This window comes from Delphinus delphis, chromosome 6, assembly GCF_949987515.2.
Source record: "Delphinus delphis chromosome 6, mDelDel1.2, whole genome shotgun sequence".
Lineage (NCBI taxonomy): Eukaryota > Metazoa > Chordata > Mammalia > Artiodactyla > Delphinidae > Delphinus > Delphinus delphis.
This window is the reverse complement of record NC_082688.1, coordinates 81,247,017-81,261,799: the sequence shown is the minus strand read 5'-3', so window position 1 is coordinate 81,261,799 and position 14,783 is coordinate 81,247,017. Positions and strand designations below refer to the sequence as shown.

Genomic DNA, 14,783 nt, shown 5'->3' with positions numbered 1-14,783 from the left:
CACTGTTTGCTATGGTTGCCTAGGTATTTCTGATAACAAATATCAGACTGGGTGGCTTAAACAACAGATTTATTTTCTCACAATTCTGGAGACTGGAAGTTTGAGATCAAGGTATTGGCAGGGTTGGAGGTGAGAGCCTCTCTTCCTGGTTTGTCAACGGTGGTCTGACTGTGTCTTCACATGGCCTTATCTCTGTATCACTCAACATCAGCTCCCAAACTTGAGTCAAGGACACCAACAGCCTCACTGACTCACTCCTTTATCCCCTAGGAACAGCTGCCCAGTCTTACCAGGTTTTCTTTTGAAATGACTCTGAAATATTTGTCTTTTATAAATGTTAATAATAACAAGTATGAGGATTCTCACATATAAATATAATATATATGAAATAATTTTTAACTGACTATAAAACAATAGGTATATGTACTTTTATGATCATAAAGTCTGAAGTATGTCTGATAGGGATTGGTGGAACATATTATTAAGTAATTAGTTTGCTACCTAACTTTTTTTCTGTAAATCTATTTAACTTTCTATGAAAGGAAAAAAACCCAGCAGTGACAAAAAAATCCTTCCCTATCACTCCTTCCCTGCGCATGTCCACTGCCCTCACTGGCCTCCATCTTCTAATATTAAATCATCACATTGTACACCTTAAAAAATCACGCTGTACAACCTAAATATGTACAATTTTTATTTGTCAGTCATATCTCAGTAAAGCTGGGGGAAAAAATGAAGTTGCTGTTCCACTGTTAAAAATATAATAATAATATGAAGAATAGTGCAGTAGCATCTCTGACTGCTATCTTCCCTCCATTCTGGTCATTCTATTGTTACATTTTTCTTCCTTGGTTCTTATGTGTCTCTTTCCTAAAAAATATTCTGAAATTTTGACTTTTTTTACTCGGTTTTATTTAATTTTTAATCTAATTCTTTTGGCAGAAAAGAGCAAGTTAGTACCTTGTATCAAAACATCAACCTCGTGGAGCCAAGACTAATTCAGCCATATGAACATGTTATAAAGAACTTCATCCGTGAGATCAAACTTCAAAGCACAGAAATGGAAAACCTGGCCATTGCAGTGAAGAGGTATTGTATGTAGTCTTTCCTGTCTCAGTGGCAGAAGGGGTCCTTTAACTGGCTCTCTGACCAAGTGGCACAAAGACGGAACTGCATTATCATATGGTATGGGGGGTCGACCCGAACCTGAGGAATCTGGAGCTTTCTAAACGAAGCCAGCATGAGGGAAGCTGAGTCAGACAGTACTTTGTAGGGTCAGCCAGCAATCCATGGTAGGAGCCCTGGACTAAGGTTAAAGTGGACATTCCCAACATGGTAGATGCTTTACTGGGAATTGGGAATTGCTGGGGCAAACAGTGTGTCATTATAGACTACCTGATTTACTCCCCCTCCCCCAAAAAATAAGAAAGAAAGAAAAAAGAGTTGTTCAGAAGTGAAAAAGGCAGAAGGAACACATTGGGGAGGCATCCCAGATGCCCAGATGTTTGGGACTGGATGTCTAGAAGGAATGGCTGGAAAAAAATAGTCATAACAAAGGGAGAAATGGATGTGTGGCTTAGCTATTCCCAGTCCCAGAGTTGACCAAAAAACCCCGAAAGTTGCTGTGGAGATACATAATGCCTAGATTTCAAACATCAAGTGTTTGTAAACAAACCAGAACTAGCTGACTGTCCAAACTTGGTTAACATAACCTCGGGCAGGCTGTAAGGTGAAGAGGAAGTTAACAGGAGCAGAAAATAGTGATAAGTCACTCCGAAGTTTACTTCCAGGTCTTCCCTCCACCCATCAATGCTTGTTTGGAAGCTCATGTAGAAATTAAATTAATGCATGAACAAATTGTGTTGGGAGGGAGTAAATAAGTTGAAAGCAGGTAGGATGGTATAGCAGAAGCTATCAGACTGGAAGACAGAGGCCTTCTACTGAGGTCCTGTTTCTACTTTTATTAACACCATGTCATTGGGCCAAGTACACTGACTCTAAATCTCATGGTGGCTGCTTTCAGGTCACTTCCAATCTAGTTGAGTAGGCAAGACATACACATGTGAAAATTTAGATAATTGGACACAGAGCTGAGAGAGAACAAAAAATAAATTTTTTAGGGCTTAATCTGAAGCTTCAATCATTGTAAAGTGACAGGTGTCTCCGTGCTAGACAACTGCTAAATAAAGCTATCTGGGTATCTTCTCAGCGAAATTTTCTCATTTCTAACTTTTTGGCAGATCAGTATTCTCTGCCTCCAGAGGAATACGATTTATTGATTGTATTAATAAAAGAAACAGGAATTTTCTAAAGGGCAACTATATCTACATTCTAGAACTTTAGGGAACCAATCAGAAATAATTTTTGAGATCTCTTCTTTTTTTTTCCCTTCTAACTATAGCATTTAGCATTGTGTTTTTCATATGATAAAATTTCAAAATTTTATCTAACCATCTCTTTGCCATGGAGTTCTTTTCTTGTCTGGGATTGTAGCTCAGTCATCGCAGCAAAAAAGTTTTAAGAATTTATTGAGAGCCTCCCAGCGATTTGGTATCTTTATCTGTTCTTTGCTACACTCTAGTTTAATACCATTTAATCTATTCCATTTATTTAATATCTAGTTTCAATGTCCCTTTACACCCAACTGATCGAATTGCCAACATCATTTTGTTATGTGGAAGGAACAGGGAATATTATTTTAAATGGTATGTTTCTCCTCATCTGTAAAATAGAGAGCTTGAAATAGATGAGGTCAGAGTTTTCTCTTCATGTTACAAGGCCAAGAGTATAATGAAAAGGTGTGCATCCTCTTAAATTTCAGAGCCCAGGACAAGGCAGCCATGCAGTTGAGTGAATTGGAAGAGGAAATGGATCAGAGGATTCAGGCTGCAGAACACAAGACACGGAAAGACGTGAGTTTGTGGGATGGCCCCTTCATGTGACGAATCCTCAGAACACCTTTTATGGACAGGGCACCGGGCATCCTCTGGGTGCAGCAAGTCCAGACTGCCACAGGTGCTCTCAACAAGGGCATTGTTAGTGCTGGTGGTTTTATCGGGGCGGGGGTGGGGGGTAGAGTAAGGAGAGAGGGAGAGGGAGTGGGAGAGGGAGTGGGAGAGGGAGGTGGGGAGGGAGAGAGAGAGAGAGAGAGAGAGAGAAAGTAATCAAATAAAGTGGCTAATTTCAGATGGCAACAAGCACAGTAAAGAAATGGCATGTGTGATAGACAGGCTGCTTCGGGTTGGGAGGTCAGGGGCCTCTGTGAAGAGGGGACAGGAGAGCTGAGGCCTGGAGAAGGCAGAGCCCGCCTTCATAAAGGATGGTGGCTCCACCCTTAATACCACTGTCTTGCTGCCCACATCCACCGCTACTTTAAATCTAGATTACAATGAAGTTAAAATGCTCTCTGCTAATTTTGGTGTTGTTTTACGATGGGATATACTTTTACTCATCAATATAGGAACTCTCATAGTTGAAAGTTGGGTGCTACCTTCAGTGATTTCCATAGGAGAAATAATTATCTTTTTCCTTTATGAAATATATTTGGGTGATTGATGTTTACTGAAAACAGAAAATAGACATATTTCTTTGAGTAGCTAACTTCAGGTTGAACATTCCCTTTTTTTCTATTCATTTTCCCCATTAACTCTGAGAGGCAGAAAATTGAGTGAGAAGGGCCTGGGTGTTGGCATCCAATAGACCTTAGTTTGCCTCCTGGCTCTGCCCCGTCTCAGTTAAGTGGCACTGGAAAAATAACATAACCTCTGAGCCTTTGTTGTTCCAACTTTAGATGGGATAATGCCACCTACCTGCTTTAAGGAGGGTCGAGCCTGGTGATCTGTATGCGTGCCTAGCGCAGTGCCTGAGGTATGGTAGGGGCACCGTGGCCATTGCAGTTCTGCTCTTTTCCGGTGCTCTGCGTACCTTGTGTCCTTTCAGATTCTTCACCTTAAATTGCTTTACCACATGTATGCCTTCGGGTCTCTTGATTGTCTTATCTCTTAATAACACATTTAATAACTGTTTGGAAGTCATGTTCACAGAGTGAATAGCTCAGAGTCCATGGTCCAGCTTTATTACAATGATTATCCCATTCTTTTGTTAGCGCTCTATTTCTTCTAGTCTAGAAACAGTAACATCCTATTTTTTTCTGCCTTTTCCCTCTCCATCCATTTAATCTGTGCATTCATTCATTCATCACACACTTATCAAGCATATGCGTTATTCGGTCATCAAATCTCCGCCTCTTCCAGCTAAGCACTTCCCAAACTGGTTGTTGGTGATGGATACCTGACCATGGCCCTACCCCTTATCACTTCATGTTTTGTTAATTATACCATCTTCCTCATTTTCCTTGGCTCTGGTACAGGGGTGGTGAATACATGGCATCTTTCTCTGTTCCACAGCGATGGCATAAGTGGCTGGTGAGTCACTGCACAGATGTGGTCTCTGAAACCTCAGCACACTGCTGCCAATGGAGCAGCTTTGGCCCTGGGATGACACCTATTTGCCAGTCTGCCCCAGTCTCCTAGTCTCTCCGGAATAACACATCCACGCTGACTGAAGGTTTTCCCTAACTCACCTCCACTAAGCGTGGCTTACCTTGGCTCCCCACACACAGTTCTTCACCCTGCAGCTCTGACCTGGCTCATTGCTCTGCTTTCACTCCAGCTGGTTTTTTTTGCCTTGATAACTCCTCTCCACTTTCCTAAATTTTGCAAAGATCAGAGAAAGTCTCCCCTTCTCCCCAGTGCCCTCCCCTAGTCCTCTAGCCACGTTCACCTCTTCCTGACCTTGACTCCTCTTGCACATAGAGTGTTTATCCCATTGTTTCAGTTAGGGTTTTAAAAATATGTTGTAACAGTTTTATTGAGGTATAATGGGCATGCAATAAACTGTACCTACTCAAAGTGTAGACTATGATAAGATTGGATATGTGTATATACCGAGAAACCGTCACCACAATCAAGATAAAGGTAGGTTCACATACTGTTGGTTTCCACGCCCCTGTGTCATGCCATCCTTCCTTGCCCCTCCTTGTCAGGCAACCGTCTTACGTCTTCTTTGGTGAAGCGTCTATTAAAATCTTTTGCTCACTTTTAAAACTAGGTTGTTTGTTTTCTTATTATTGAGTTTGGGGAGTCCTTTATATATTCTGATTTATAAATATTTCCTGACTTATCTTTTCATTCTCCTAACAGTATCTTTTGAAGAGTAGAAATTTTTTATTTTTATGAAGTCCAATGCATCATAGATTTAAAGTAGTGGTGGACGTGGGCAGCATGGATACGTTTTTTCTTTGACGGATGTGTTTTTGATATTTAAGAAATCTTCGCATAACCCAAGGTTGCGAAGATTTTCTCCTGTGTTTTTTCTATAAGTTTTATTGTTTTAGATTTCACATTTAGGATCTATTTTGTAAGGTATGGATCAAAGCTCATATTTTTTGCATATGCATATCTAATTGTTCCAGCCCATTTGTTGAAAATACTATCTGTTCTCTGCTGAATTGCCTTTGCACTTTGTCCAAAATCAGTTTTCTGTATTTGTGTTGGGTTTATTTCTGGGCTCTCCATTCTGTTCCATTGATTGATTTGTCTATCTTTATGCTGGTATTACATTGTCTTGATGATTATTGCTTTATAATGTCTTGAATTAGTTCCATAATGAGTCTAGTATTAGTTCTTCAGCTTTGTTCTTTTTCAAAGTTGTATTGGCTATTTTAGGTCCTCAATTTCCTTGTCAGCTTGTCAATTTTGAAAAACAACAACAACAAAAACCCAAAACCTGTTGGGGGTTTGACTGGACTTCATTGCATCTGTAGATCAACTGGGGGAGACTTGGCATCTTATTAATAATGAATAATCCACAAACCTGATATATTCTCCATTTATTTAGGTCTTATTACACTCAACTCCACTGGTTATAAACTTAAAACTTTATTTGAATACAGAACATAGGATATTAAATTCCATAATGTGTTAAGAGAAAAAGGAAACTGAAAGATATTTGGGCTCATGGGAGCTGCAGCCCCTGACCTCCTGGAGTGCCCTTTTGCCATTCTCTGTACCAGGGGTGACACACATGAGAAGTACCCGCCTATGGGGCAGCACTTTGCATAGAAATTTGCAGGTGATGTGGTTTGAATTTAGATAAGGTGTAAACTCTTGGAAAAACAGTAAACCCATCAGGCCTTCCTGAGTCCTGATGACATGATAGGATTCAGGCAAGCACTGGGGCCCTTGATTGTGCCATAGCTTAAAATTAAACACAGCAGTATTTAATTAGCTAGTTAATTGATGTGCTGCAGCCCTCTATCACAGTTGAGTAGTGGTCTTAGAGGTGTCACCCCAGGTTACGTGTGTATGTAGGTTGTGGGATTCTGCAGTTCTTCCAGTCTTGTACGTTTCCATTCCAGAAGTGCTGGGCATCTAAAGTTTGGTTACTTCTGCTTTACCTTCTCACTGTCTCTGTGTAGGAGACTTGGGGTCAGCCTTAGTTTGACACAAAATGTTTCTCACCTACAGGATTTTGAAGAACCTATTTAAATCAACAAAATCATTTTTTTTTCTTTCAGGAAAAACGCAAAGCTGAAGAAGCCCTCAGTGACCTCAGGCGTCAGTATGAAACAGAAGTGGGAGATCTACAGGTGACAATAAAGAAACTCAAAAAGGTAGGTTTGTGGCAGCTGGACTTTGAGGGATACTTTCAGTATCTCAATGTGTCTACATTTTTTTTAGCAACTAAAAACATACAGAATCATATTGAAGCAGTGGATAGATTAGATTTCAGAATCAAATTGGACTCCTTGGCAAGAATTTTTTTTAAAGGCCTGTAATTTCTATTTCTAAGGGCAGCCTATCTTCTGCATAGATCTAATAAATATTTCTGGTCCCTTGAACAGTTGTCCATCAAACCTCAGTTTTCTTTCCTTGGTCTTTACCAAGTGCCTTCAAGTCCCACGTGTCCAGTGGACTGTCTGCTCACGACAGCAGGGACACTGTCTTTCCTGGTCATGTAGCCCTACACTCAGCTTACTGCAAGGTATATGTATTCAGTGAATATTTATTAAATGAAATGAATACTTCTCTTCTCTGTGGAAAGTTCCAGATCTAGAGGACCACTGATCAGCAAGAAGTGGGAGAGAACCTGTTGACATGAAAGCAGAGGTGTGATTGGTTTGGGCCTCTGCTCTATTTGGTTTCTAATGATTAGGGTCCATTTCACTCAGTGGTATGCTGGTAGATGTTTTACAACAGGCTCTGGAAAGGGGAGGAAGGGAGGAGGCATTTGTAGCATTTGCCGATCCTCATGGTATAAATATTCCCACCATTACCGATTTCAAGCTACCAAGTTGACATCACTGAATGCAGAGTTTGGGAAGAAATGCTTAAAATAAATAGGCTCTCGCCTGCTGGTACACATTGGCTCCAGCATAATACTGGATTCACTTCCTGCATGTGGATGGTCTCCATAACTAATGGAAATACCTTAGCTAAAATGAAAATGGGTACTTAAAAAATAATCGTCCCCAAAAGTGGCATTGTGAATTTAGGCACATCACTTTGCTTCTCTGGTTTTTCATAACCAGAGATAACCTTTAATGCTCCTTCCAGTGTTTATACTGAATGAGATTAAGTGATAATTAACTGCATTTGTGGGTTACTGCAATTTAAACCTCTGGAATTATTAAGAATTCTCCCCAGTATCCTTCTTGGAAAAGTATTATCAACGTCAACCTTATATCTGATTTCCAAAGGTCATTAGACCATAATATTATTCTTGTATTACAGAATTTGAATGGACCAATCCTTTGCTTAATGCTAGAGTTACAGATTCTGCTAGTCACTGTCCTCAATTATTTCTGTGTCATCCAAACCTTTAAACTAAGAGAATGTTTGCAAGAGGAGACACAGAGTTGTTTTTTCATATAGTATATGATGAAGACCAAATAGGCCCTGAACAGTAAGAGTCAGGAGTGACGAGACCCAAGTCCTTATCAAGACTGTGCCAATTTCAGACTCCCCTGGTGGTGCAGTGGTTAAGAGTCCGCCTGACAAGGCAGGGGACACGGGTTTGAGCCCTTGTCCGGGAAGATCCCACATGCCGCAGAGCTAATAACTAAACCCACGCACCACAACTACTGAGCCTGCACTCTAGAGCCAGCGAGCCGCAACTACTGAGCCCACGTGCTGCAACTACTGAAGCCCACGCACCTAGAGCCTGTGCTCCACAGCAAGAGAAGCCACCGCAATGAGAAGCCCATGCACCGCAACGAAGAGTAGCCCCCGCTCGCCGCAACTAGAGGGAAAGCCCATGCGTAGCAACAAAGACCCAACGCAGCCAAAAATAAAAAAAATAATTTAATTTAAAAAAGACTGTTCCAATTTCTTCTGTAACACCCAGGACAATTGGCTTCATCATTCTTTTTTTAAAAAAAATAAATTTATTTAGTTATTTATTCATTTATTTATTTTTGGCTGCATCGGGTCTTCGTTGCTGCACGCGGGGGGCTTTCTCTAGTTGTGGCGAGCGGGGGCTCTTCATTGCGGTGCACAGGCTTCTCACTGCGGTGGCTTCTCGTTGCAGAACATGGGCTCTAGGTGCACAGGCTTCAGTAGTTGTGGCACGTGGGCTCAGTAGTTGTGGCTCACGGGTTTGGTTGCTCCGCGGCATGTGGGATCCTCCTGGAGCAGGGATCGAACTCGTATCCCCTGCCTTGGCAGGCAGACTCTTAACCACTGCACCACCAGGAAAGTCCGGCTTCATCATTCTGATTGTTAGCTTCTCATCTGTAAGATGGGATTAATAATAAACTATCCTGTCTAACCACAGTGACTGACATTTTCTTGACTTTGTAGCTTATTAAGCTCTTCTTCATAATTTAAAAAAATCAAATTCTTAAACTTTCTCTGAGGAAAGTGCAAACTTCCCACTTTTACAGATGAGAACACTGAGTTCCAGGTTAAATAACTTGCACAAAGTCACTCAGCTAATAAGCAATGGGTTGTCTTTCTGTCTTTACACAGTTGGTGCTTTCTCACTTATACCAGACTTCCTGCCTGCCTGATAGGGTTGTTCTGCGAGAGAGTAAGAGATAATTTATGGCAGAACATGTTAAAAGCTGTAAAGGAACATACAGAGGTCTACAGATTTAATATAATCACCAGACATTACCTTATGCCAGTGGTTCTGAGAAACTCATTTTCTTCCCCACAATTTTTTTTCTCTGAAATTGGCATGATCTTAAAATCAGTGGCTCTTTCGGCTTCAGCCACTTGAAAACCTTCCACTGATGCCACCTGGCAAGATGAAGAAAGTCTATCATCAAAGTACTTAGATTTTGATGACATATCGCATTCATTTTGATCAATGCATGCATATTCTATTAATGGACACCCACAAATCCCCACATTTCCCAAGGGATGTAAGCTATGTGTAAGAAAGACATTTTTGTTGTCCATGTTAGGGATGCTTCTGAGCCAATTTAGTCCGGTAATGCTCAGTAATCAACCAGGAAGTAAAGCTCATTTGTGTATTTATATAATTTTGTGTGTGTGTCTCTAACTTCATACCATACTTAAATTTTATTGACTTAAATCATTAAATAAGCATTTTTTGACATCACCATGAAGAAAACATAGTTGACTTTTGACACCAATTCTGCTCTTAAAAATCTTGGACTCTAGTAAGAGAGTTAAAACACTCATAAGTAATTATGATATAGAATAGCAAGTGTTAAATGCAGATAAAGTTTAAGAGAATATAAAGGTCCAGACTCATACGCAACATAACTGAAAAAGGGAGGACTGAGTTGCTTGATAGTTGAATGGTTTCCCCAAAACGGCTTTTCAATTGTTTCAAAGAAAAATATACACACTACTATATATATAAAATAGACTACTATATATAAAATAGATAACCTACTATATATAAAATAGATAACCAACACGGACCTACTGTATAGCACAGGAAACTATACTCAGTATCTTATAATAACCTATAATGGAAGAGAATGTAAGAAAAGAATGTATATATATGTGTGTAATTGTACATAAGTACATATGTATAATATGTACTTTACACCTGAAACTAACACACTGTAAATCAACTATATTTCGATTTAAAAAAAAAGAAAAAAAATGTACCTTGGCAAAAAAAAGAAAATTCATGAAATAAGAAAACCCCTTTTTTAAATGTTTAAATTATTTAAAGCAAATTTTCAAATCCTTCTGGATTATATGTAGTTTAATGATTTATAAGGTTGTATAATGTTGAAAATTGGAGACTTCTAGAATTCCCATATCTACATGCACATATATTCCTAAACTTAACCAAATCAATTCAAAATGAGTTTGTAAACGCCCAACTTTTATTTGCTTTTTCAGCTAGAAGAACAATCAAAACACATAAGTCAAAAGGAAGATGTAGCTGCATTAAAAAAACAAATTTATGACTTATCAATGGTAAGAATTAACTTTTCATTTACAGTAATATATTTCCTGTTAGTAATATATTACTGTAAGGAAAATATATTTCCTTACAGTAATATATTTCCATTGAATATGACTTATCAATGGTAAGAATTAACTTTTCACTTACAGTAATATATTTCCTATTTCCTAAATAAAATCATGCTATGATTTCAATATTCCAGGAATAAAAGCTTAAAGAGAAATTAATACTACAGTTAGAGAAAGTCTTTGAAATACCTCTGACTAAAGGTATTATATTTATGCAGGCTTTTTCCCTCAGTGATACCTATTGTAAATGCTTTTTTTTTATTCAAAGCAATAATGGCATGGCCTTTAAATTTTAAATAGTTAACTCCTGCATTCTTATAACATCAACTTTTATCTGTTTTCCTGACTTTGTAAGATGAGGTATTATTGCCCTGCCCTTCCTCCAAGTTTCCTGTCTGTCCCTTTTCCATCTTCTGCTGACCATATCTTTAGTATTTCTGTTGCCATAAATGATAACATCTACATCGTTATATTATCGTCATTTTCTTTATTTTGTTTTCAGGTTGACTCTAAAAGTTGAAAACCAATAATGAACATTTCCTTTATCGTGACTCTAAATATTCTCCCTGCAGAGCCAAGAAGTGAGCTAAAAGTGCAGTTCTTTCTCTCCAGTCATTATCCCTGTGCCACTCAAAAGAGAAGGTCCCCCAGCTTTGTGGTCAGATAAATCCCCTTTATGCATTACCAGTTTCAGATTTTGCTACCTCCTAGTTGGCTTTGTGCTTGGATCACAATGTTCTCGTAGAGTTGCTTACTTCTCTTGGATTCTCTGGTGGCGTTTTTGGTTTCTTGTAAAAAGAGCCTGCCATCTTCATGATATTACCTCTACCTTGCAACTTCTTATTTATTCTTTCCAGTACATGGAATTTGTTTTTTTCTCCTTGAAAATATTAATTTTGGAGTCCAGGAAATTTCAATTCTTATTGGACTGGCTGCTTTTTAAACTTGCTACCCAGATGTCATCTTGGAATTTCTGATCATTTTAGGTAGCTGTGGTAGGATTCCTGTACAGCTAGGCAAACATCTGTTTAGCTCAAGGCCTCTCCCCTGAAAGATGGCCTTCCTCAGAGCTCTGTGTGTGAAGCTGGCTGTCAGACATAGGAACCCAATTACCAGATGCATGGGGCCTGGATGTTCAGAGAGAAGCCTTAGCTTTGCTTTTGGGAATCATTCAGTTATTTTAAAAAAGACAAGCCCCGTCTTGTTGCCTTTGGAATCAACTCTGGCTTATCTGCTCTTCTTTCCTAGGGTAAGAGCAGGTAAAGGCTTGAGAGGCAGCATGTCTTAATGTACAGTTTTAATCTCTATTTCCAGACCCCCTTTATCACTCTCTGGGGTTCTGCCTGACCAGTGTCTCTTCTTTGTTCTACAGCAGAACCTTCAACACACATCTTCTGGACCTCCTTTTCCCCTACTCTCTTCCCCTTGTCAGCACATTGCCATCCGGTTTCCTTTTTCCAGCAATATGTTTAAATCACTTGACTGCTGATGGGCCCCTCTTCCATTCTTTTAATTTTTATTGGTTTATTTCCTTTGGTATTTCATGTTAATGGGGTCTCAAAAGGGAAAGAAGACAAATTCATGTGCCCAGTCCACCATATTGAACTGGAAGCCTCCAATGATTTTTTTTCTTCTCTTTTTTGTTTTTGTGTTTGTTTTTTTGTTTTTAAGAAAAATATAGAAACCTCCTAACCACACTGGCTTATTTTCAAGTGCAAAATTTAAAATTTTAGGTGATAGGATTTATTGTGAAAAGTAGCCAGTCTACCTGGTAACAGGTACTGTTAATTCCACAGAATGTCTATCAGTAGTTCCACAGCTCTCATTAAGTAAAACAGATGTTTAAATGTTTGGTCTCCGTTAATTTGCCAATAACATGTTAAAGTACGTCATGATAAACTCTTGACTGTTGTAGTTTCACACCAAATGTCAAGTATTTTAAAAAAAGAGCTTTGAGGATTTAATTTTTGATACTTTCTTTAATACTTTATGAAAATATCAAATTACCTTGAATTGATAATTAGTTCTTTGAACACCAAGACTTGAAGACTTGTGGAGGGGTGAGAGTGATGTGTGGGAAGGTTATACTACACTTGACTTCACTCCTCCCGGGTAGAAACTCTGAGTCTAATGACCTGCACTGTGCCTTTCCTCTAGGAAAATCAGAAAGTTAAGAAAGATCTTTTAGAAGCACAGACAAACATAGCCTTTCTTCAGAGTGAATTAGATTCTTTGAAAAGTGATTATGCTGATCAGAGTCTGAATTCTGAAAGGTATGAAACTTCACATTTTACTTTCCAGTTTGAGTGGAATGTTTATTTAGGTAACCATCCATGTCATTGAAGCTCAGCTATGTAGTAATAAAGGGTTCTTTATTAACTTTACTAATGTGTTCTTTGCTTTCTAAAGATTTTACTTTAGGTGTCAGATTTCCTAGTGATTTTTGTGTTTTCAATTTTTTAAATTATTGGCTGCTCAGGAAAGTGCAGGGCTTAGTAATGTTTGAATTAACTGGCAGCAGAAGAATATACCTAAAGTGTCGAGAGGCAGCGCTAATTGAAGTGCTTTGAAGGTAGGAATCCTGGCCCTACAACATAAAAAAATGGAAAATGAGACATCTTAGGCAAGTCATTTTATTTTGCTGTGCTTTAGTTTTGCAATATGGTGTTAATAACATATGACCTAACACACATGTACCCACAGAGGCATGTAATTATATATAAGGAAGATACACATGTATATTTATATAAGGGTATTTAAATATAAAATTCATCTATATGCCTTAGTATATGTGTATATCCCCTAGTACATGTATACTTGAGAAAAACACCTTGTGTTTTGTTTGTTGGTTTGCAGACTTTAATCAGAATTAAGGTCCTGTAATGGAAAGCAGTGAAACATTTATTAAGGACTTACTATATACAGGTCCCTGATCTAGATAAGGAGTTATGAGTGTGGAATATATAAAAAAAGAAAAGACGTGGCCTCTGCTCTTTGAGAACTTCAAATTTAGTTGGGAAAAATTAAAAGTTAAAAGCGTTATGGAGTTAAACAGCGTAAGAACTCAGCCATGTCAGAAACAATACCACTGCAGTGTCACAGGTTGGGTTCATTGCCATGAGATGGTAGACAGAGTGTTCCTTTAGTTCAGAAAGGTGGAGACTTTATTAAAGAAGAGATACTTGAGATGAGTTTGTCAGCAAGCAACACAGGTCACACTGACAATTGCCCGGCACTGTCTTTAGTACTTTACTAGCATTAACACATTCATGGTTTCCTATGAGATAGGGACTTTCCTTATCCCCATTTTACAGATGGGAGAAGAGTCTCAGAGATGTTCCAGGTGAGGCAGAACCCAAAGCAGGGGCAAGGACATGGGGAAGGATAAGACTGGTTTGGGGAACAGTGGTCAGCCTGGTGGACAGAAAAAGATATTTGGAATGGAAAGGCAAATGTTTAAAAAAAGATTAAAAAGTTTAAAAGCTAGTTTAAGGCTATAATGTAAGGGCCCAGAATTTCTGGCTAAGGAACTTAAATTCCTACAGACAATTGGGAACCTTTTAGCCTTATCAAGAGAGCAAATGGATAGCTTATTACAGACAAAATTTGACAGCCTGAGGGTTTTTGGAAGCTAGTGATGGGGTTTTATCTGCTTAGAAATGGGGCAGGTGTGAGGTAGGGGCTGGAGGTAAGTGGCTGATGTTCTGAGTGGACATTTTGAGGAGGAGGCCAGGGCTTCTTCACAATAAAGCAACAGAGGAATCGCTGAGCGTGAGTTTACAGTGAACAGAGAAAGCCTGGTCCTGTGGGTTCCACTGTGGCTTAGGGTAAGGCGGGGAGCGCAGGCAGGGCTGGGAGCACAGAGACGAGAAGGAATCACAAGAAGGGAGAGTACAGCTGGGGCTGAAGTTGCATATGGCTTGGAATGAGCAGAGAAGAGTCAGAGGTGAGACAATGGATTGGGCGGAAGGGGCTGGTAATGTGAGTAGCTGGGGAGAGGGGACTTAGCAGAACAGCAGGGGGTTCAGTCCCAGTGAAGAACAGAACCGGGTCAGTGGGCTGGGGTGGAGGAGCTGGTGGGTGCGGGGAGGGGGATGGGGGGAGCAGAGCCTTGCGAGAGGAAGCAGAGGCGTGGGTGTGCTTGTGGGTCACAGGAGGAGAGGAGGCTGCTGATGTCTCAGAGGAACCGGGCAGCAGCACAGAGAGATAGAAGACCACGGTCAAGGACACAGGCCTTTGGAAAAGGCGGAAAGAGGGTCT

At 39.6% G+C, this 14,783-nt stretch overlaps 1 protein-coding gene across 1 annotated transcript in view; it reads left to right on the top strand.

The window, feature by feature from the left end:
- RASEF (RAS and EF-hand domain containing) overlaps positions 1-14,783 on the top strand; it is a 69,111-nt gene that overhangs the window by 28,935 nt on the left and 25,393 nt on the right. The window contains exons 2-6 of the mRNA XM_060014934.1: positions 943-1,089; positions 2,822-2,912; positions 6,578-6,673; positions 10,389-10,466; positions 12,681-12,796. Coding sequence (XP_059870917.1) covers positions 943-1,089; positions 2,822-2,912; positions 6,578-6,673; positions 10,389-10,466; positions 12,681-12,796 — 528 coding nt within the window. The remainder of the gene's footprint in view (positions 1-942; positions 1,090-2,821; positions 2,913-6,577; positions 6,674-10,388; positions 10,467-12,680; positions 12,797-14,783) is intronic.